At 41.0% G+C, this 25123-nt stretch overlaps 1 protein-coding gene across 3 annotated transcripts in view; it reads left to right on the top strand.

The window, feature by feature from the left end:
- Positions 1-25123, top strand: part of LOC117764109 (forkhead box protein J3-like) — a 58745-nt gene that overhangs the window by 27439 nt on the left and 6183 nt on the right. For 2 of the 3 annotated variants that reach the window (XM_034589610.1, XM_034589611.1), the window contains exons 5-9: positions 1061-1144; positions 7849-7950; positions 11579-11746; positions 16536-16749; positions 21569-21862. In XM_034589610.1, the coding sequence (XP_034445501.1) occupies positions 1061-1144; positions 7849-7950; positions 11579-11746; positions 16536-16749; positions 21569-21862 (862 nt within the window). The remainder of the gene's footprint in view (positions 1-1060; positions 1145-7848; positions 7951-11578; positions 11747-16535; positions 16750-21568; positions 21863-25123) is intronic. The other variant, XM_034589612.1, reaches the window with a different exon arrangement.

The raw sequence follows: 25123 nt of genomic DNA, 5'->3' as shown, positions 1-25123 counted from the left end.
AGTGATGTGGGACTGAGAGACAGGGGGAGGAGAAGAAGTGAGTTTGAGGGAGGGAGGTGTGGAGCGGGCCGTGTGTGTTTGTGTGTGTGTTTGTGTGTGTCTGTTTGTGAGTGTGTGGCCTAGATGAACCTCCTGAATTCAGTCTGCAGCTTTGGACCTCCTTGGGAGGGAAGAGGGAAAAAATGAAAGGGAGAAAATAAAATAAAATCAGACCAGGAGGAAATCAAGGACCTAAAAGCAATTGATTTCCTCCTCTCTCACTGTATGTGTTTATTTTGGAGGCTGCTGCTGCGTTTTAAACATTGTGTATCAAAAGGATTTCAGTGGGTTTTCTGGGGAGAGGAAGCTGCAGCGTGCGCCGCAGTATAACTAAAGCGAGAGAAAACTGATTGGATACAGAGCTGGAATAACAACAGATACGTTGGTTTTATCGGACGAGAGGGAGATCCATCCACTGCACTGTTTTTCCTTCAGTGACACGATTCCCTGTGTACTGAAAAAAAGAGAATTGATACCATCCTCAATAAGAATAGATATGTTTACATCAGAAATGGATGAAAATGTGTCAGAGAATGTGATGGATATAAAATATAAATTGACAGATACAAACATATAGAAATGTATACAACATTAATAATACCCATACATCTGGTACATACATAATGGTCCCATTTTCAGGATCTTCTGACTGGCTTGAATCAATTATTGACTAAATACAGTGATTTTAACAATCAGCTGGACGGGATCCTGAACAAAACCTAATCTCCTCATGGAATATGTGTTAGTTTATTTATTAGTGTCCTCTTGTTGTGGCATTGTGTCTTTCATATACTTCATATATAATTATAAGTATTTTTAAGCACCGTGTGAATTGAGAATTTGAGGTTTTTACTTAGATCCAGTTTTACATTCAAAAAGAGAGAATATGTACCGATCACCATTGACTCCTTATCAATGGTCTTAAACCTACAGAGCAATCACAAGCATATGAGAAATAAACAAGCAGCTTCCACCAAACATGAGACCTAACAACGTGTTTTTTGTTTGTTTCACTCTCCAGGGTTCCTACTGGGCCATAGATACCAACCCTAAAGAAGACACAGTTCCCAGCAGGCCCAAGAAAAGACCACGATCTGGAGAAAGGGTACGTACCTGAACCATGACTTGTAAAATCCTTCTTTTGAGGTTAAAGCTTGTTGATTTTAAAAGCTCTGCAATGTGATGGATATGTCTGCACCATAGTAAGAATCTGTCTGCTCAGTGTGAATATTAAATACACTTGCTGGATTTTCTAACAGGATTCAGCGGGATGTTCAGGGTGAAGGTAAAGTTCACAGAATGTAGTAAACAAAACAAGTTATCCGTCCGAGCTAATGCATGCTAATTGCTGTGAGCTAATTCTGACCCTGGGCAGGTAGTTGCCTCCGTCTTACTCAGACTCAGCCTGGGTCCAGGTCTGCAGCTGCCTGAGCCTGTTAAGACAGACTGTAAAGATGGACGCCATGAAAGGTCAAAATGTCTCGATTGCCCCCTGGTGGATGGTTGCACTATAGATTGTAAATCCAGTGATACAGAAACCTAAGATGGTTGATGTGAGGTAGTTCTTATCACATTGATGTTTAAATTTGATTATTAATTAGTTATTTGATGTTATAAAAACAAGGTAAAATGTCATGATTGACAGCTGAGACTGACTCAGGATTGGTCGAGCAAATAAATGCGCCACCACGGCTCCATCCCCCAGTTGCTACTGCGCAGACTCTGACTCCATTCACAATCATATCCGGTATATTTTGGCTTCATTTGTGAAGGACGGGAGAAAGTGGAGACACATCCAGTCTATGGTTGCAGACATCACGGAGTGGACTCGACGACTTGAGGTAGTGGAATGATTTAATGTCAAAGAGCAGCATGAACGTGAGGACCACTCACTCTCCAGCTACCGGTGGTCTTAATATCCCTAGAAGGACACTGCAGCCACAAAACAATGTGTGTCGCAACAAAACCATCAGTTTCCCATCATGAAAGCCATGATTTTGCGAACAATACGTGTCAGAAATGTATTGTCATAGGATAAACCCCTTGAGATGTATCACCTCGTTTTTAGGTCTTAAAAAGGTCTCAAAAAGATGCGAGCACTGTCAGAGAAAGCGTTGCTGATGTAGCACATCTCTGTGCACCTGAGATGTTACAGAAATATTTGACTTAATATTTGACAGATCAGGAAGGTGTTTGAAGTTATGATGGCGCAGTGAAATGCTTCAGTCAACCAGACTCTTAACTGAATAACGCAAATCAAATGACCATTTAAAACACATCAGGATATTCATTTTGTTATTCGTCTATGTGTAATTTTAGTGATTCAGTGGTGTACATTTAGTTTTCTTGACCAGAAGCTCATGGTGCCCACAGCACCTGCACCACAGGGTCTGGGAATATGAGCTAGTTCAATGATACCAAGGAGAAAAACAAGAACATGGTGTGAAAGGGGAAAGATATACTTCACACTTGTGCTGTTACTGAGCAACAGTGACCACTGACCACTCAAGCTGACCACTAGCTGACCACTCTACAGCCATGTGATAGGCTACCTGCTTGCCCGTGGTACTAATTAACCTCACTGTGGAGGGAATAACACATGCAGGTTCCTGTATTCCTCCCTTTGTGGATTTGTGTTCTCTTCTGCACGTTACGCTTGTTTGAAGGGTCTCTATCAGTCTAATTGTCTACAGCACCAGAACCAGATGATAGTTTGAAAATTTAATAGGATCTGTTTGTGTTACTACTTTGTAAAGCAGCAAAAATATGCACCATTTTCCTGTCTGTGATGAACAAGCAGGATTGTCCTTGCTTTGTACCATTTGGTTGATACCAAGACTTAATATAGGATCCTCCCCCCCATTTTCTATTTCCCAACTAGATCCTGAAATGTAATTGAGGCTTGATAAATAAAGAGAAAACTAAAATATAGCTTAATATATAAAACTTTAAAATTGTATAAAAAGCATGTAAAATCCTATCTAATAATTAATAATATTTGACGGAGGGCATGTTCACAAGAACAGGCGTATTCACAACCACAGCAATGACAACTGATTCTCCAGTTTGAGATTCTGTGTCGAGCTTCACCGAACTTTGAATAAACAGGTGAACAGCACCAGAGGTGGTGCAGCCTCAGGGTTCTGTGGACTGAGTCCTGCAGCCGAGCAGCAGTTCAATTACCGCAGGTCACTTTAATAGTTTCAGAAGGAAAGCTGCAACCAGCATCACCAGCAAAGCAAACAGCTCATTCCAAACAGGCACGTTTAGCACAGACACTGCACTACTGTTAAAGTAAATGCAGATGTGCATTTACTGTCTGCATAGTTCATTCTGTAAAGTAATGTAAAAATATCTGCAAACACAAACGCAGATACGGATGTTTGTGAAAGACTCATATCGGCTAATCGATAAACCAGTCGGGCTTTAATGCCAAGTGCCACAACAGAAGTAAAGCAAGTTCTCTCAATTAAACAGTGTCATGAATGTATGTTCCTCCAGGTCAGGTGGGTTTGACTTGCATGTTATAACATATCAACCACAGCTATTTCCAGGATTTCACAGAAACAGCAGAAAAAACCTAAGTGACGTTGTAGGATTGAGAATGAGTTTGATAGACAGCTCCTGAGGCTAAATATACATGTAACCCTGCATCAGCTCTGCAGAATACAGCTGCTGTTCAGTCATTAACCTGAATACAGACGCAGTACAGAGTGAGCGTCATGATGTATCACATGTTTTACATGACCTCTATCTGCCTGCATGTATGTTGTTTTGAGTCTTTTCTGCTGTATATTTTGTATTTAGCTGTCTGTGTCTTTAGCAGCTGAGTAGCTGCTTACCAACTAGTGTTGGTGTAATGACTGAAATGTCAAAATACAGATTGAGTATAAAGAAACATGATAAACAGATGAAATTCCTTTTTGAGCATCACCTCAGCTCGAACTCCAACAATATACAGTACATACTACACATTTTAATGTGAGTAAACAAACAAAACTAATTAATTACCTCTGCTAAAGAGGTTATGTTTCCACTCCTTTGTGTTTGTTGGTTTGTATGTTTGATTGAAATCAAGATTATGCAAAAACATACGGATCGATAACCACGAAACCTGGTGGAAAGATGTGATATGGGTCAAGGAAGAAACCATTACATTTTGTACTGGATCCGGATCAGTGGGCGGATCCAGGAATAGTTTTTACTTTCTTTAATATTCCGAGATAGGGGTTTTCCAGAATTTTCCCCAATTTTCACATGGAATAATTCATGGATCTTAATGAAAAAAAATCAGGCATTTTTGGTTTGGCTGGATCTACTCTACTGAGTGCTATTCTAGTATTTTAGAAGGAATCTAGGTCCTCTTCGTCTCAAGGTAGAACGACGACACTTTCTTCAGCCAAGGTTGAGCAACCAATTAGTGAAATCAGCCGATGTGCTGGGGCCTGGCTGCATCCAAACATCGTCAGTGAAGCCCACTGAGGTTTTTCTGAATGTACACCACAACTATCTTTGTCATTGCATTAAAGAAAACCTGCAGGTTCTTTCATCACGGTGCAGCACAACGAGTCATCTCCCTTCCTTCCTCATCCCGGGTCTCTGTCACCGGTTGTGCATCTTGATCATTATCTTTGTGTTTGTCTGCCACTCTTTCCCTCCGTCTCTGCCTCCTCCTGCCTGTATCGCCGTCTCCTCTCCAGGGAACGCAGGCAGGCGGGGATCGGCAAAGTGCACAATCACAGTTGTTCATGGGAGGAAGAATTGAGGTAAAACAGAGAGGAAAAAGGCGGGTGTGGGGTAGAAAGAAGCGTGAAAAAAAAAAGGATGCAGGGGGAAAAGAAGTGAAAAAGACATCAAGGTAGTGAGAGCATGAGGAAAAAGTCAAGCTGCAAGGGGAAGGAGGGAAAAAAGTGAGAGGGGGAGGAGGGAGAGTATTCCAGGCTTGTGTTCCAGTTAATTACCACCGAAGGCCCCGGGGCTGCCATTAGACATATTTTCTTCACCAACGATTTTTTTTTTATTACAAACATTAATTAATTCAGAGGCTTGTCATCTCTTCTTACATGGATGGGCCCTTCGACCCCTTTTTTTTACGCCTCACTTGCACCGCTGGCAGACACACTGTGGGCTGTCACATGGGCTAAGGAGAAACAGGGAGGTTTTAAGTGGTAAGATTTATAGCAGTGTTACGGCCTGGGAAGAAAAAAAAAACCCTGGGCTGAATATGTCGTGCTGTTTTCACTGGGGTTTTGTTACACCTAGGCTACACAGTCAAAGTCTTTAAAGTCTCCTGATGACAGCATCTGTGCAAGTGGAAATATTTGAAGTTGACAGCGAGGCTAAACGTCAGCTGCATAAATGCATTGTATAAATGTGTAGACAGGCAGTGTACACTTAGTTTAGTACCTGTGCCCCCAGCATAATCAGCCCCTTTCATTTATTGTATGCCTCCGTCTGTCCGTCACCACTCAATTATCTCACTACCTATTCTTCCTCTTTTCCCCTCCTTCTCCCACAAGCCTTCCTCACTCCTCTCTTCACCTCCACATTGTCTTCTTTTTAAGTGCCTCCACCAGGGAACCGACAACCCGTTTCGCTTGGAGTTTATCATAAATTAAAGATTGCATTGTTGCCAACCAATCCTCTTACTGTAAGCAGTTTGGGAAGGCAGGCGAGCTGCCTTGAACCCTGAAAGGAGTCAGACAAGGAGAAAAAATATTGTCCTCATTTTCTTATTGCTTTCTTTCTTTCTTTTTTTTCCGCAGGCGTCAATTTAGCCCCTCATCGATCTTTGAATAGTTCCCCATATCCCCGCACTCATATCCCCTACTTTAGCTCTGTGTGAGGACAGCTGAAAAAATGAACTGCTGGTGAAAACATTTTAGAAGTGTGAATAATACATGAGGATGGCTTGATTTATCTTATCAAGTCGAGTGATGTGTCCACGTTCCAGGCTGTGTGAGTGTCCACTGTCCAGCCATTTAAAGGAAGCGCACCTCAACTAGTTCACATAGTGGAGCCTGGGGCGTGGTGATGATTCAGGAAGCTTCGTACAGAATCATGAACTGGCATCTTTCAGAAAATTCTCATAACCTTTGTCACGTTTCATTGCCTTCCTCATTTTTACTGCCACTCTCCTGCATATCTCCAGTCAGTGGAGGACATATTAAAAATTATTTTGCATATTAATGAATAGGAAACACTTAACAGCTAAGGGTTAAAGGGTATTTGTGCCCTTAGTCACCAGAATAAAAAGATAACTTGCACTACTGCACTCTGCAATTCTTGACTTGCCCTTTACGTGCCACAAGCAGTGATAGAGGCCTCATTAGCTGTGATGACTCTGGGATTATTGTCGTAAATTTGTATCATATGGCCTCTGATAGGAGTGGTCTGACCAATCCCAATTAACAGAGAAAATACTCATGTTTGACAAAGCTCGACTTAGAAACAATTTTGATGGTACATGAACTTAAAATAGGAATAATGACATCTCTGTCACTGCTACAGTGCACACGCCAGGACACATGCGTCTGGAATCATGTCTCCCTGCACATGGTGGTAAAAAATGTTATGGATGTTTTAATGGGCCTGCAGGATTTATCCTGGTGCTGCTGATAGTCAGTCTGCATGTGTGTGTGAGGGGTAGAGATTGCTGCACGTAGCTCTACACTGAAGCAACGGCACAAAACAAAGTTTGAGACCTTCATATTGTGTCAAATATTTTAGTATCATTCTGAAACTCTGGCAGGGCTGTCACTTTTTATTCAAAATGTGAACATTCATTCAAGAGAAAAGTTCATATTCAAACTGTAATGTAAAAATATAAAGTCTACAAGTGCATCAGATGCAGCAGAGGGCGCGTGCCTTCCCCATTCTCTCTTCCCATTTCATGCCCAAAAATATCCAGAAAGTATTGATATAGATATCACTTATAATGGCCCTGCTATTGGATCAAAATCAAATTCTGCACTGTTGGCCACCACTAGACTGTGGATTCATTAGTGAAACATGATTAATTCAGTGTAGCAAACTTAGGTTTATAATAGAATAATATAATAGGATAAAACAACTGTGTACTAGGTTAGCAGTCATGTGTTCATTAGCCTCACACTGGTTTTATTATCCCACCACGATGGCACTCTGTGCCACTCTTCACACTTACACCACAGGTTCCTCATATGTAGTAGATGATCTGATTAGATTTGGGAGTATCTCTTTGCATATATTTTCATATTCATGACTAAACACGGATTTCCTTGAAAGTGCAATAACTCCTTAACGCTGTATTCTAACAAGTTCAAATTGATAACCGTTGTATGCAAAGACAACGTGTTGCCATAAAACTCTTAGCAATTTAAGGAGCTGATTATCTTAATTAGGAAGAAACAGATTTTTCTCATGAACATGGTAATTTCAGGATAATACTGAGTTGAAACTTCCTTTCAGAAATTGTGCCTTGCTACATAAATATGCATAATAATGTTGTAAAACAGATCTTGTTTAAATCTTCTATTAGCACCCTTTATGACAGTCAGATGAAATAAACACTTACTGATTATCTGTTATTGATAACATTAACAATGGCTCTGTTCTATTCCCAGTAAGATGTGTCAGTGTGTCAGTATAAGCAAATACCACGACCCTGACACTGTAGCAGCTAATTGGAATTCAGCCGTTATTGATTTTACTGTGTAGCCCTGTGCCTTTAATGCTGTGACATGTCAAAAGGTCTTTGTTGGTGATGCACTGGAAGCAAAGATTCATTTGGTGTCTTAATTATTTATTTGATAATCTGTTCCCCGGCAGGCATCTACTCCTTACAGCCTGGAGTCGGAGTCTCTCAGGATGGACTGCATCATGTCAGGAGGGGCGTCTCCCACTCTGGCCATCAATGCTGTGACCAACAAGGTATGGCACCACCTTGTAGTGTGTGACTATTCGTGTGTGTGGAGATTTGTATGTATGCGTAGACAACTTTGTAAATGTGTAAATTTGCAGCAATCCAAAATCAAAGAGTTAAATACTTTCACTTACAGTTTTTGAGGGGCATGTGTTACACTTTCTATGGAGATAATTGATCTACTTTCCATGTATGCATTTGTCATATATTTTCAGTTAAAAATGCATGAAAGGCTGATCTCGGCACATGTGCATCTTTGCACTAACTTCACTAAGTGTGATGCAATTTGATCAATTGTACTGTCTGTGGTGCGGCTGGAAACAAACAAGATTTCATAGCCTCTCGAGGACGTTCACTCACCCTGCATGGTGGTTCTTTCTTGGACAGTCCAATTCATTTATTCAGAGGTTAATGCTAACGTCCAAACACACCATGTTAAAATAGTGGGTAAAGGTTTATTTCTGTATTTCCTGTTCTTGAAGCAAAACACTTTGCAGCCATTAATATATAGGTACCCATTCTAAAATACAGCTATATATTTACACATATACAGTAAATACAGATTTGGAGTTTTTACAAATCTGATTACACACTTAGAGATTGAGATATAGTTACAAAACTCTCCACTGGCTTTTGCTACAATAATGACCCACGGTCAACATTTTTCAACATAAAAACTCCATGAAAACTTCAATATTTTGTTGACATTGAGATGAATGAGCAGAATGTTCAGCAGTTTTTCTCAACTTTTGATTTTATTTTCAACCTCTCAGGTAGAAACTCCATTCAAATCTGAACATTTTCAGAAATGTTCCTTCGTTTTGGTTCGGTTCAACCTTTCAATCCCATTACCACTTTTGAAGATATTCAGCTTTTTTAAAACCTGATAAAGGGAGTGGAAGAGAGAAACCTTCAAACCCACTCATCCACCTCTTATTTCATATCCATCATACACTCTTCAAACTTATTTCAAACTTAAAAAAGACGTCAATTCAGCTTTTTCATGCCCTTCAGACCTTTTACTCAATCGCAGTTATTGTATAGGGGGGGGGGGGGTCCTCTCTATGGAGGCCTCCATGTTTCTTGTAGTAGCACAAACTAAACACTCTTTGAGTTTTTATGAAAACTGAAGGTTACCACAGGTTCTCTTTCATGTTTGGAAGGGAAGGGTGAGGTGAGGGTATTCAGCTGCAACATTCAACTTCACCACTTTATGTCACTAAATTCTACACACTGCAACTTTAAGCCATCTTTAATTTTAGTTTTCTTTTCAAGAGGCCAGCAATCCCACTCTAATTTTACAAGAAACTGCATTTTCTAGTGTTTTGTCAGATTTTTCATGTTAAAAACATCTAACTTAAAAGTTTTGCAAAGGTAATCTGTTCTTGAACCTAACACCACATATTCTGGCTGCAGGAAGCTGTGATCAGCATTTTTTACTATTAGAATCAATTATTGTCTTATTTTGCTGACTAAATTTTGAATTGATTAAATGAGAAGATAATGCGAAATAAACAATCATCAATAATGAAAATAATATGAGCGGCCCAAGTTAAAAGTGTGGGAAGCCATATTACATTTCACATGATGAACTGTAACGTGGGAAAGGTGGCAGGAACAGGAGGAGATGAGTTCTGTCAGCAGTAATGAACAAAGTATGTGAGCTACCATCAAGTCTGTGCTGCTGCTATGTAATAGTCATGATATGCTTCACGATCTACAAATTTTACATACGAAAACTTTATTTGCCATTAAATCTAATGAATATTAATTTCTTAATATAATCATAATGATTTTGAGTAATGAATATGTCAGTAAGATGTAGTCATATATTTGAGGAGAAGGTCGAGGTTATAAACACCGTCCGGAATTTGAGGCTCACCATCAGAGGCTTGGGCTGTTTTACAGATCTTCACTTTCAAACACACCCCTATGCGATGACACATCCACAAACACACTGACTGAAAGGAAAAGCTGGGTGTGACTCTCTGCAGGAGGGTCAGAGGTCAAAAGGGAACTGGGACCTCTGACGTCTGTCTCCTCTGGCGCACACAGAATGATCCCCCTTCGTCTGACCCCGACCAAAGAGAGAATCTGTCCCTCAGCAGCAGCTCACACAACTGTGTTTGGTCTGGATGTCTGGAATTTAATGGCTTTGTAGTTTTCCATTCTCCCTTTTGATTTATTTTTAACACTTAGGATATTCAGTTATTATTTAGGTATTATTTAGGCATGTACTCATTTCATATGACATTTGGCCACAACAAATATGAGGCACTTGTTGGTCAATCTGCTTTGGTTTGAAAATGTGCTTCACTTCTCGGTTTCTGATCATTTGAGGTTCAGTTTTTTGTCTGTTTCTAAAACAGAATTGAGGTTTATGAGAACAGGTGATAGCACAGTTATTTATTTTATAAACTAAAATATGAATCTAAAAAATAATGCATAGATGCTTATGGGAGGACCCACCCTGTGCAAAGAAGGTGAACATGATTATCAGCCAAGGAAATGAGCGTCAAGTTGTAAGTGTGGCCACTTTTCCCTGCGGCACACAGGAAGCAGGACACTGTTGATTCACTGTAAGTAGCGGTAACATGCACTCCTTCTGTTTTACTCTCAAGTACTCACTGTACATTCTCAAACAATGATTCAGTGCAGTGAGAGGAGGACCTTAATGATGCTGATGCCAACATCAATGAAATCCACCTACACGCGGACAGGTGGCCTCCTGCAGGCGCAGCAGTGCGTCAGAGCCTCTTCAGTAACACATTCACTAATATTCTGCCCGCACTGGACACCCTGTGGTTTTGAAACAACAAAGAGATGTTTGGTCATAATCAGGTTTTTTTTTCTTGCACATAATATTCATGTAAGCTACACAATCATTTCCTTGTTGCTAGAGTGACACAGTGAGGAGAATTACAGATTCACGCATTCAAACTCTGTGAAACGCTTCCGCTACGAGACGTTCTACTGGGTAGAGAACTGCCCCAGAGAGCCTCTAATGCTGTCTCTCACCCCGAGGCTATATTTTCAGATATGTCTATACAGTTAAATGTTGCCTGGAGGTAATGCTGGCGCTCGGCTTCACAAGTACTGACAGTCAAACAAAACATGAGAAATATGATTCAACATAGTCCTGAGGCATTGCTTTTTAAAAGCTTTGTGATCTGCCACCGCGAGACGATGTGCAGTCTGAAGTGAGACTTGTGTCCTCGTCGGTGGTGGCGGTCGGACTCTCAGATAAGTCACTTCTGTTACCCACTGGTCTCTGGGTCAGGAGACTTGATCCGAATCAACATGTTAACAGAGGGGAAAAAACAAGTCGGGGTTCTGGGCTTTTAGGCAGCAGCAGGCCTAATTTGCTTTCAGCACTTTAATTTCCATATTTCCTCATGAATTGCCTCATCAGTTAATGGTGCATGGGTAACTTCTGGAGTTGGGCAGTGTTCAGTCTGGATGTGAATTGGCAAATGGACAAAACAAAAGAGTAGCGAAAGGGGAAATGAGGAAGAAAATCATGTATCGTGAAGAAGTTTATGTGGTGCGTTGTCTTAAAATGTAGAATGTTGGCCCAGTATATGATACCTTATTGTGGTGTTTATTAACGTGGATCGTGTGTGTGTGTGTATTTAGGTAGCACTGTACAACCCCGAGGCAGAAGGCAGTGAGAGCCCCGGGAGTCTGGGCGGGAGCCTGAGCAACAGTCTCTCAGAGCAGAGTTTGGCGTCTGTCAACCTTAACAACCTGAACACAGCCGTCAGCAGCGGCGGCGGCAGCAGCAGCGTGCACAGCTACACACCAGTAAGACCTTTTCTTTTATTTCGGCCGACAGTCTGATTGCTGCAGGAGAATCTAATCTTTTCTTAGTCTCTCTACACAAGGACAACCACTGACCTGCAGCTGCCACAGGCTTGGTGTCTGACTCCGCAGCAGCAGGGCCAGTGCTTTTTCCCACTTATCTTCTGTTTTGAAATTGCAAGTTTGAAGCTCCCAGAATTCAGACTGAAATATTTTGTATCGCATGTTTACTTGATTCTGACATGATCTGGGAGATTCAGTCACTCAGTCACCCAGACTGAGGTGGTGCTGTGAGGCCGAGCATGGCCCAAAGCAGAACCCAGTAAATGTTGGTGCAAGAAACAGATCGAGGATATTTTTTTCCCCTTTCTTTAACATTGTGTGTTTTTCAACATTTTTAATAATTCATGGATCTTGATGAAAAATCTGGCATGTTTAGGGGACTGATATTTATGAGCGTGTGCAATTTGGCGCAGATCCAAATAAAAATCCAGATCTAGTGAATTTAACTGTGGTTGTATAAGCCGCCTGTTGGGTCTTGCATTTTAGCCTGAAAAAAGCTGTGCCTACTAACTAAACAATTAAAATGATGCTAAATGGACCATTGTATTGCTGTTGTTTTACTTTAAGATGCATCAATTAACTAGAATTCCACTCAGGAGAGCACCAACAGTGTCCTTAATTTAATCAAATGGCACACACTCAGATATCAGTCCCTTAAATATACCTGGTTTTCATCCATGTATCATTCTCTAGGAAATCGTTAAAATATCAATAAATAAAGCCTCTGGATCCACCCCTTTGTGTGGATCGCTCAAAAATGTAATGATTTCTTTCTTGGCCCGTGTGCCATCCTTTCAAGTTTCGTGGAAATCTGTTCAGTAGGTTTTGCGTAATCCTGCTAACAAAAATATAACCTGTGTGGCAGAGGTAACAACATATTTCAGTTACTCCGAGTTGAAAAATGATTTAGCTCTTCAAACAAATCAAATCTCTACAATAGATTCATGTATTTGTCAATTCTTCCTTCCGGAGATGTGGAAAGTGCAGACTCACTGGTGAATGCTGCAACGGCATGCAGTGATTATTTAGCTTGCGTGCTGCATTTTAGTTTTACAGCCGAATATCAGTACTAATATGTTTGCAACCTCTCACACTCCTCTGGGTCTCGGGGGAAATGCTGGTGCGCTCGGAAAAAAGTGCTTCTCTCATGCGTAAATAAAACGGTAGCAAACATCGGAGTCGTCCTTTTGTGTTGACGGAACCACCTCTGATTCATATGCATGATGCCTGACCACTCCAGTATTAGCAAATGTGAGACAGAGGGTAAGAATTGTATACAATTAAAAAGTAAACTAAGTCTGTTAGCCTGCAATTAAACACTGAGACTGTTTCTGTGGCTTTTCAGGGGAAGAGCTGTGCGAGACTGTTATTGTTTATGTCTGAGGCCTGAGCCAACGGATGTAACCGGTGGCCAACACACTCACACCAACCATGCATGCACACACACACGCACAGTGCCGTATCGTCTACCATAATGGTGCCTATGGTCTTGGCCAGTGTAAAGCACACTCCAGACTTGGCAGGCTACAGATACACACAGACATAATTTCCCTGATTTTACACTGGCTGTTGAAATGATTCCTCATCATTTACTATACAAGGACCTTTGGCTGTTATAATTAATTAGTCTCAAGCTGTGTGTGTGTGCGAGAGATGATAATAAATGGTCTTTTTATGGAGGAGGGAGTAGACCCATCACGTAAAGTGTCCCATGAAGAGAACTCTGGATTTAAAACAATATTTGTAAACAACCAATTTGTATTTATCACATCATATATCATTCCACAGATGAAGAAAATGTGGCTGGTGCTTTTTGCAATGAGCCTGGAGTCTTTGATTTAAAGCAGTAGAAACTTGAAATAACAGCTTCAATCATATTGATGTTACACTGATTTGTCATAGGGCGAATGGTGCCTCTTTCATTCCCACTTGACACCCTGCTCGCTTGTTCTTGCAATATCAGGGTTTTTCTGCAGGGTCTTAAAAAGTCTCAAATTTTATCATCTGCGTTTAAGCCCTTAAAATGTCTTAAATATGTAAAATCGTATGTCTTAAATATGTTTAATATCTATTTATAGAGAAATTTGGAGGCATGCATAGTTCGTTAAATTACGACATTACCTCATATTTTTCGTACTTAGGAGTTTTTTTCAAAGTCTTAAATTAAGTTGTTCAAACCTGCAGAAACCATGAATATTTAACCTTGGTGAATGTGTTCGATCTTTCATGAGCTTAAATTGCCAGAATTAGGCCGAGCAAGTTAAGAGCAATGCTGATCATGCAGTTAAAAATACTTCAAATACTGTATTCAAAATACTATTCAAAATAGATTCCCAATATTGATACAATTCCAGAGCAGAATTATACTGCTGGTCAATATGAAACGACTTTTAACTACTACAATTATGTCCAGTGGGTTTTGGGCAACATGTCATGTTCACAATACAAATCTGAGGGGATGTGTGGGGATATATATATTTTCCTGGAACTGCAACTGATTGAATGACTAATTGAAAATCTGAAACGGGTCAATATGCCCCAAAATTTAAAATTTCTAATTAAAACTGTATTTCTCTCTTAAGTGTGGTTGAGTATCAAGTATATACTGGCAGAAATTGAAAATACTCAAGTACCTCAAAATTATATTGTCTAGTAAAATACTTGAGTAAATTGTACTGAATTCATGCAGTACATTCATGATCCCAGGGGATAAACCATTGGTAACACATAAGATCTATTTCATTCTGTGCACCTGGCTCGGCTTCATTTAGCCATTGTAGCCATTAAAGATTATTTTGTGTCGTTAATTGTCCCTTTAAACCGAACACAAAACCATTTGAAAGACCCGTCTCATTCCAAAAGCCTTTGGTCCAAATAGCTGAAACCCCACCTTCATTATATTTCCCTTGTAACAGCTGCTCACCTTTTTACCATCAATCACTTTCCCCCGCTCACCTCCCACCTGCATTAGCAAAGGTCAGCGCAATCTCATCTCGTTAACCTCCCATTTCTAGAGGCCATCTTTTGTTTTCCTCCTGCCCGCACCGCTTTCTCCGCACCCCACCCCCCTCGCCCTTCTCCTCCATTGTCTCAGACCTCATCTGTGGTCGAGTCCGGCGGGATCGGGGTTAGTTCTGCCTCATTACCTGGCGCAGGTGATACCCTCCTGACTGACGGTGATTACCGGTGGCATCGCTGGCAGAAATCTCAAAAGGCACCGAGCGGGTTGACGGGAGGGGCTGCCATTGTTGGGTGGAGGTAGATGCGTGGGGGATGTGTCATGCTAAGTTGGCTCCTGTTTGCGGAGGCACGCTGATCACAGCAAATTGCGTGTATTTGCTGGGTGGATGGTGAGGAGGCTGACAGCTGGGATGAGATGATTGAGGGTGGAGGAAGACAGGCTGCATCTACAATATGTGATAGAAATTTCAAGGGCTATGTTTTTGTTTTTATGTGTTTATATGAAAAGAAAGGAGCACCAGAGGAGGGTTTCATTTTAACTGCCTGAAACTGAATTTGGTATAATCATCACACTGGATGACTGCATCCAGAAATGATTTGAAGGATTATTTAATTTTGATTTGAAAAGCACAATTCTGATTTAAATAAAAATTTAGAAGCCTGAATTTAATTATTATTATTGGATTACATTTTTGTGTCTGTTTTACAGCACAGTAAAAGTCTCCCAGTTCAAATCCAGGTTTCTCATTTTAGATACAGCTTGTAGAAGCGTTTTGTTTCCCTGTGTGTTGACTGACAGGCAGCAGACCACCCCAATGCTGACATCAGTGGCCTCTCGCTCCTCACTCCTCACTCCTCACTCCTCGCCATATGGCCTCTTCTTCTCTTCTTACAATGAAGTTGGAGGATATTTATATTTGTCTGCTGCTTCATGGTAACACTGGTTCAACTGAACTGTTACTGGTACAGAACCTGACGTAGGCCGACCGGACAAAGCTGAACAAGTAAAGGATCATACATGTGGCTTAAAAAATTCTCTAAGGATTAAAGTTTACATCACTTGCATCACCAGTCCAAAGCGGTGAAATGTTCTTCTTAATGTTATTTTGTGTTCAGATGAACAACCTCAAACTCTGAGTGATAAAAAACAGTCTCAGGTTGAGATAGAGCATAGTGGCTGTTTTAACAGATACTAATGAGAGGAGAAAATACTATGAAAGTAAATCCAAGTATCAAGACTTTTCAAATAACAAAACACTGCACATCAATTGATGATACTATCTGTGTTTTACAACCTTATCATTGCCACAGTTGTTTTACGTCTCCGCAATTGTCGTGTAGTTTCAATTTAGTATTTCCCTTATATAGGAACTTTACTGTTCCACCTTTTTCCCACCTTGACATTTGGTATAAAAGGTTTGAACACAGAATGTGGGGCCATTGTTGTTCCACCTTAATTAATTGTTGTTCCAGCAGCAGAAGTAGTCACAAAATCAATGTCGGCGTATAGCAGCAGGCTGGCTGCTATTCCACCTCCCCAGCCCCCCTCTTGTATTGGAAAGTTTGAATATATGCTCATGTTGATAAAGTGTTGTGTATCTCAGGCTCTGTCAGGGGTTCACCCAGTATTTCACCTTCTTGTTTTCATTAAAATAAAGGAGGACACATTTTCTCAGTCTTTGATATATTGTTAGAAAACCAGCACCTTCACTTATTTTTTAATCTGTCTTATTGTACCGTCTCTCCCTGCTCTCTGTCTGCCTTTAAGGTGAGTTCCCACTCGGAGCCGTCGTCCCAGTCCCTGAGCCTCCAGCCGCCCACCCAGCCGCCGCCGCCTCCCCCTCCTCCGCCACAGCCCCAGTACGGCCTGCCCGTCCCAGAGGCGCGGGACAAGCCGCTCTGCTTCTCGGACTTCGAGGACCTCAGCGCTTCGTTCCGCAGTCTCTACAAGTGCGTCTTCGAGCAGTCCTTCTCACAGCAAGGTGCGTGTCAACTCTCACTCATGCGCGTGGATTAGTGTGCTCTGTTTACGTGTACATCTGTACTGACACTCATAAAAACCTCTGTCAGGTTCCACGCGCATAATTAACTGTCAAGCTTAAGCTGCCATTGAAACGGAGAAGAATTAACATCGCTTTCTAGCGGGCCAAAACATTCCAGTATTAACCTCCACCGAGCACTACTCCTACTCTATTGTATTTTAATAAACAAACAATCTGTTGTTCCGCATATCTGCATTTTACGACTCGCTCAGTCAAATGAGTAAAGGCAATTAAGAGCAAGAATTCAACAGAAGGAGGAAAAAAAACTCAAACACATCTGCAGTGGAGCAGAGCAAAGGGTTTCTGCAGCTTTGATAGCAGCTAATTAGATTGCTTCTAAAGTTTGTGAAGCATCTCGCTAATTGCTTTCTGAAGCTTTCAGGTCACCAGGCCTCCTCCCACTTGGACCCCCCACCATCCTCCTATCACCTTCCCTCTCTCGCTGTCTTCTCCCCCCCCCGTACACGTCCACGCAGGTCCTGCAGCCGAAGACGCGGACGCACTCTGTTGAGCTCTGCAGGGTCCCATTCAATTTGTGGTCAGGGGCGCTCGCACAAAAAGACAATGAGAAAAGTTAGTTGAAAGACAAAAAAACTGGCAACACAGAGACCTACAAAGAAAGAGAAGAAGAAATGGATTTAGCAGATGCTTGAAAGGGCCCCTGAAGTGTGACGCTTAGCAGGAAACGGTGTCTGCAGTCATTGTATTTGAGAATTTGAGTCACAGTGAGTCACCCAGACAGCAGAGCTCATTGTCTCCTCGGAGAACACATCCACACACCAAACTGTAACTGACTCAGGTGGGGGTGCAGGCATTTTCTGCCAGGTCCTTATTCTGCTTCATCCTCATTAAACACTGGTCGAACAACAGAGACGATCAAAATATACAAAAAGAAAGTAGGAGTGGAAATCGTCTTGAAACATCATTTTACAATTCAGCTTTAATAATGAAACTTTACTTTCCCTGATGCCACATTAAAATCAAAAGCAACTCTCACATTTTATATACTATTGATTAAAGAGAGGAAAACAATAACAAGACACTTGCAAACTATGCAAAGACATCCAGTAAATGAATTGATAACACAATAGCTAACCTCCATTTGTTAGTTAGTTTGTTAGCAGGATTACACTCAAACTTCAGGATGGATTATTGTGAAACTTGGTGGAAGGGTGCAGTATGGGTCAGGGAAGAACTCATTACATCTTGCTGCAGATCTAGATCAGGAGGCTTTGGTGACTGAGACGTCTCACACAAGCACATAAAAGCCACAAAAGCCTCACCACGGAAACACAACCACAACGGAAGTGAGGGACAACAGATGTTGAAGATGGAATGGAGCAGAGTTACTTTTTTTCTAGATGCAGTCAAGTGATACGTCGTTGGTGAAAACCCAGTCAAGTCAGTAACCACTTAAAATGTAATGCTTGTCTATTTGAGGTGTTACGGTACAGGTGCGTTTTTCCTTTTTGGGTGTTCCAATCACCTGTACCGTAACACTTCAAATAGACAAGCATCAAATTTTAAGTGGCGACTGACTTGACTGTTTTTTTTTACTCATGATGGCTCACTTGACTCAGAAGTTAACTCTGCTCGTTTCATTGTCGACATCCGTTGTCGCTCACTTCCGTTGTGTGGCTTTTGTTGTTGTGTTGTGGCTTTTGCAGTTGTCTACACTTTATCATTTTCTGTTAATGTGCTTGTGTGTGACGTCTCGGTCACCCTGTGTTCAGCATTGTTTGATAGGGTTTTTTCAACATTATTTCTCAGAGAATAATTCATGGGTCTTGATGAAAAAGAATCTGACATGTTTAATGGAGTAATATTTATGAGTGTGTGTAATTTGGTGCAGATCCAAATAAAAATCAAGTGAATTTAATGCGGTTTCATAAGGAGACATAGACATATGCTTCACAGAGTGCCCGTCTGATTCATAAAGCATTGATTTGTATCACACAGGAAATAAAGGAATTGGAATAAAAAAATACTTGCACAAGCAGGTAAAAGTGTAACAGCTCCCTGGTGGCAGCAGTGAAAATTCACTCTGCTCGCTGTGCTCATTGATTTCCTCATGGTTTGTTGGTCACAAAAAGAGCTGGAGTCCCTCGGTTTCACTTCACCGATCTTTAAACAGATCTGAACACCACTGTTCCTGGCTCTCAGCGATAAGTCACCAAACAGCAGATGATCACAAGACTCACTTAGAACAACAGCATAAGAACAAATGCAGAGACAGACAATGTTTCTGAGGACAGTGCACTCTGCTGGCCACACTTCAAAATCATCTCTGTCTTTATATTCAACCTTCAATGACCGTTCAGCACAAAAGTATATGTAAGAATCATTTAGTCTTAACTCAGCTTACACAACATTAAAATGGAAGTGAATGGACCTAAGCAGAGCACGTACCTCCTCCAAGGCCCAACAGTTCCCTGAGATCCAATCAAACTGCACTCTATATCTCAGACCGACTGCGTTTACATGCGCGGTATCCCAGTTATTATCGGGTTTTTGGAGTATCCCATTTTTGTGTTTAAGAATAAGCCCATATCCCAGTTTTGAGAAACCTAATTTTACTAGCTAGAGTGCGCCGCAGACCAGCGGGATACTGGTGCATTTATACATCTTTTCCCAGTTTCTTATTCCCTGGGAAAACAGTGAAAAATTCAAAAAACGCTATTATTTCCGCCCCCTGATCTGGATCCACAACCAAATTTAATGGGTTCGTCTCTGACCCAAACCACATCCTTCCACCAAGTTTCGTGTTAGCCCACTTAGTATTTCTTGCGTAATCTCGTTAACAAACAATCAAACAAAGAGGTATCCATTGCCAATCTGCGACTACACAAAAGCAGGGAAAAGCGCAGCCATGGTCAAACTGTGGTTCGGAGGGAAACGCAGCAATGGGGCATCGTCTGAAAATTTAACGAGGTTCAGAGGCAGCTACCTGATGAAAAGTTCACTTTTGGGGTGTGTGTGTTATGAGCCTTTAGAAATTCTGCACGGAGCACAGAAGCAGAGGTTTTCAGAAATGTATTGTCTAACTTGAAAGAATGTATAAACTGAAGCTGGAAGGCAGAATGGATGTTGTTCTGAGATCCAGTGAACAGGACTGACATGGACTCGGAGTCCAGCAGGTTTCAGAACCACAGATCAGGGCAGGCCGCTGGATGATGAAGCAGATGTAAGATTAAGATTAAGATTAAGAAGTCCTTTATTAGTCCCACAATGGGGAAATTTGCAGTGTTACAACAGCAAGAGTCAAAAGACATCAGCAAGTAATAATTAACAAGCAACATGCAATAATTAAGTGTAAAGAAGATAAAAAAATATATAGAAATATAGAAACATATGAATTTAATAATTAAACCAGTATATAGAGTGTAAAGACAGGAAGAAATATATGCAGTGAGGATATTTACAGTGAATAAATTGCACATGAGTGTTTATATTGCACAGACAGATGAATATTGCACAGTTGAGACTTAAAAATGTTGAAGTGCAGTCCAATTACTGGGAGCAGAGTTGGTTGTATAATCTTACTGCTGCAGGAAGGAAAGACCTGCGATCCCTCTCCTTCAGACACTTGTAGACACAGTATTTAAAGGTGCAGGTACTGAGTACAAGCAAGTAGAAACTTTCAGAGAGCAGCCTCAGCTTCTTATTGGAGGACGAGTCTCAGGTATGTTGGCGTTTTGGCAAGTTGGTGTGAGGCAGGAGTCTGGCAGCCAAGCCCAGTCAGTGAGAGACACGCACACACACGCACACACACATGTATATGGGTCCAAACACAAACCAAGGACAAGCAACACACAGCAATACAGCAGGGACACATGAGAATAAAGAGAAAGGTGGACCTGGACGTGACAGTGCAAGCCTTTTAACTTGTATTATGAATGGAACAAGTAATTGAACGTGATTATCTTAGTAGTTACTCACTTAAAATTCAAACGTCTCAAAGAACTCTGTCGTAACAAGAATAAAAAGGTTTAGACAAGTCAGCCACTTTGTGTTGGGCTTTCTACCAATGTTGCGGTTAGTAATGGATTTCAACTTAATTCTTTTACAAGCGCCCTTAAGACTTTTATCCCACTTTATCCCGCCATGATTTATCGGCCCTGTTCATTTCATCTTACACTTCTCTGTAGATGATTTTATTTTATTTTCTATTTCCTTTGAGGAGTTTTTTTTTCTTAAAATCTACAATCCTCACACAAATTAAGACCCAACCTCAAACCAATTTTGATTCTGTCATATCCTGTATGTACGATAAAAGACGAGTCAATCTGAGCAGCAAAGAAAGCCGCCAAACCTGTAAAAACTTTCCAGCATTTAACTGCCTGAGAACACATACACACAAGCTATGGGCATAATAAATATGCTTGAATGATTTAATAATCAGGGAAATTTTATAAGCAAGAGAAACTCCAGAGAATGTCTGGAGCAACTGATTAATACATTTGAGTTCTCACATAGAAAACCCCTGGAGAATTTCCGGAGACAGACTGGAGTTCAGTATATGTCTGAAAGCAGCTTTGCTCTCAGAATAAAAGTAGGTGGGAATATGTATATATATGAATATGTTTGTCGAAAAAGAAGAAGACAAATATCTTAGTTGGACGAAAAGGGCAAAGTAAGATGGACAGCAGTTCAAGGTCGAAAGTGCATCATTTTCCCAGATTTCATACAGTTATTTCCCTTTTTCCACAAACTGTTTGTGATGAAGTCCCGTTGGTTATCTTTTGTTCTCCTCCGGCAGGTTTGATGGGTATGCCCGGTGACTCCAGCCAGCAGGCCCGGACCGCCTGCTCATACCAGCACTCCCCCGGTGCGGGAAGCAGCGGTGGTCACCACCACCAAAACAACCACGGCCAAGCGTTGCACCACCCCCACCACCCCCACCACCCTCAGCAGCACCTCTCCCCTCACTCCACCCACGGCCAGCACCAGGCGCACAGTCCACACGGTCAGCACCAACAGCACCCTGCACATTCCCTGCAGCACCCGGGTCTCTCCCACCAGAGTCACACCGGGCAGACCTGCCCCACAACAGGTGAGAACTGAGTCAGGGAGCATGCACCCTGTTCCCATGTGTCGGAGTTAAACATTCCTGACGGTGGTGACACCTGCTGGTAGCGTACTGCAATAAGAAAGGCAGGGTGGCAGACAGCAGTGCACCATGATTGACCCTGAATGAATCAGCTATGAGTAACTCACACTATGACGGTTAACTGTGATTCAACAAAAACAACTCAACGATGAACTTATGCAATCGTAGTGATTTGAAAATGCTATAATCACAAAAATATTCTCCATACTATCATACAAAACCTGCACTGGAACGTTTTCTTTAACAACACAAAGAACTCTTGAGTTATTTGACGATGAAGTAATCACCATCATTTCTACATATCTTTCTAATGAGTAGTCATATTTCCTCCTTGACTTTGTTATGCTGAATGGCTTTTACTACTCACATCATATGCTACTTTCACACTACTATTTTTAAGAATGCATCACTGTTGCTACGTTAACGTCTTCCGTCCACACTACTCCAGAGTTTTTGAAAACAGAGATGTGGAGGGTAGTTTGTGGGGAGTTGAATTACTTTAGATGTGTCTTCAAACTGGTGCCAAAATGGCTCCAAAGTTAGCATCACTGGCTTTAACTTGAGTTTCTACAAATTTTACATGATTGATGACAACACCAAAGTTAAACTACTTCTGGATTTATGTGATGTGGGTACAAGACGAGCAGCGAGAGAACACCAATGCTCCCAAGTCCTAACAACAAGCGTTTTTCCAGTTTTTCACCACTCTGATGACGTGTTGTGAATTCAGCATGAGAGGAGAACTTCACCATGAAATCAGTTATAGGATATTCTGAAGGTCCTTCTATTATTACAACACTCTGTTCACGCTGTTGTCAACAGTCTCAAGTCTTTCATTTTTTATCAGTGAACCACAAACTATCAGTGACTTCTGTTTATGTATAAGAAAACAAGGAGAGAAACCCACAGAGTGCACAGTGTAGGTTCATGTTTCATATATATACAGTATGTTATTGCAGCACAGCACCAAACAATCATTCTGCTTCCCCACACTCCCAAAGCCATGTTGGCGTAAATACAATTCACCCAACACATCAGACTGAGGCAGTCTCTGCACAGACTTGCTGCATTTATATTATACTTTTCCCTCTATAAGGTGCCAGAGCATTTGATACTATGCGGCTGGGCTGATCAAAAAAAAAAAAACAGGCATCTCCAAAGCTTCCACGAGGCTTTTCTGCCTCATACTCCTGGTCTTTGTTTTTCCTCTCTCTCCTTCCCCTGTGCCTCTGCAACACAGCTCTCAGGCCAGAGAAAAGGACTATTCAGACATTATTTATCTCGGTTAGTATTCCCCTCCACCAAGCGCAGGATGAATCAAAGCAATCCCTCTGTCTCTGATCCACAGTCTTAAAATGTATTGTTGTTTAGTCTGCGGCGGTGAGCGCCGTGAAAAGCATTTCCTCCTCTTCTTCCTCTTTTTTTTCACAAGCAGAGCTCTGGCTGTAGTTTATTGTGCGATGAGTAGCACCACCCTGTGGTTGTTGGCGGAGCTAAGGCAAATTGAACTTAGTTTTATTTTTAATCGGTTTCCGCTCATTTGACATTGTTGCGCTACTCTTATTTTAATGCAGAATCACTTAGTCAACTAATGAAAATTATTATGATTTCATTGACATTTCAATTTTGAGACAGCATACTGAGAAATAGACATCAAATCATCAACTACAAGATCAATGCTCATATGCAGAACAGTTATCTCGGGTATAGCAAAAAATGTATAGATGTTTTTTTAATTAAATATAAAATGAAAATACATTTGTAAAATATATCAAATATATAATTTATTATATGTAGCAAATGCAGATGATTTCTTACTGCACTGCAGAGCTGCAACAAATAAGTATTTTGATTATTGATTAATCTACCAATTATTTTCTTAATTATTAAAAATGTTTCCCTGTCTATGAAATGGTGACTTCTTTAATGCCAAATTCACAATGCACAACTTTCAAAGTCGTCACATCACTGTGCGTGACCTGCTGTTGTATAATCGAGAGTTGTGCACGAAGTCGTGAGTTCATACTACACAACTGACTGGCGACCGGGTCACGCGATACACGATCTTCCACCAGGGGAAACCCCCGACACGTATATGTCTGGTCTCAAACTACATTTAATCACAAAAACACAGATGAGAAAAGACACAGTGAGTCAGAACAGACCTCCTACTCTTCTGTCTCATCCTGCTCTCAGAATGACACATCAAACTGGAGGAGGTGAAACGGTTCAGTGGACGTCACAGTTGTCTAGAAATCTTCCTTTGCCATTAACAATGTAAATATCCTTTAAAACTATTTGTGGCTCATCCAAATCTTTGTTTAGCAGAATAACAGCACAAAACCCCAAGATTTTCAGTTTACTGTCATGTTTGACTAATAAAAGAGTCAAATACTCACATTTCTGTCGTGACTTGGAAACATTTTTAAATGAATAATTTTCTATCACGATAGATTGGCTTCAGAGAGTTTGATTATCTTTTTATACATTTGTAAAGAGTTGTTTCTACTTTGTAATTATGGATTATTAAAGTACAGGAAGAAGCTAAAAGAAGAGAAAACTAATGGTGAATTAGACCAAGACCAAACAATCCTACACTTTTAACTAAGTCTGCACCAGAATTGAATGGATTGTCCCCTGATCGGTGCTCTTTCCCTTCCCCAAATGTGGTACAGATTGATTCAGTCCTTTTCAGTAACCCTGTTGACAAATAAAACAAGTGAAAACATAGATGTAAAAACACTAAGTCAGAAGTCCCCCATTCATTTTAATGTTACCAAAGAAACGGTGGTAGGTATGGGTTAAACTCTCCTTTGTCCTTTGTCATTCTTTTCTGGTGCCGTGGTCAGAAAACAAGTCACAACAGAGCAAAGGAGGACTCACACACTTAACAATGAACGATTCAGACTGTGTTACACATTTTGCAGGGCTATGCAGACAGTGACAAAATGTGCAAAGGTGCAAACGTGTCAATCCATGTTCAGCCCTCAGTGCAGAATGAGCTGTGAAGATCTTTCTTTCTTTCTGCACTGTGGACGTGGACTGAAACATTCGCACTCCTTGCACCTTCATCCCGTTTGAAATTCGGATTGAATCTTTTATGTTCTGTGTGCGAGTCCACCAAAGAAATGGCACCAGAGCTTAAACTTCCTGCTGTTTACACCTTTAGTTTTAGCTCATGTATATTTGGACGAGGCAATGTCA

Source organism: Hippoglossus hippoglossus, chromosome 7 (genome assembly GCF_009819705.1).
Source record: "Hippoglossus hippoglossus isolate fHipHip1 chromosome 7, fHipHip1.pri, whole genome shotgun sequence".
In the NCBI taxonomy this organism is placed as follows: domain Eukaryota; kingdom Metazoa; phylum Chordata; class Actinopteri; order Pleuronectiformes; family Pleuronectidae; genus Hippoglossus; species Hippoglossus hippoglossus.
The sequence above is the reverse complement of the archived record's forward strand: the minus strand, read 5'-3'. Positions and strand labels throughout refer to the sequence as shown.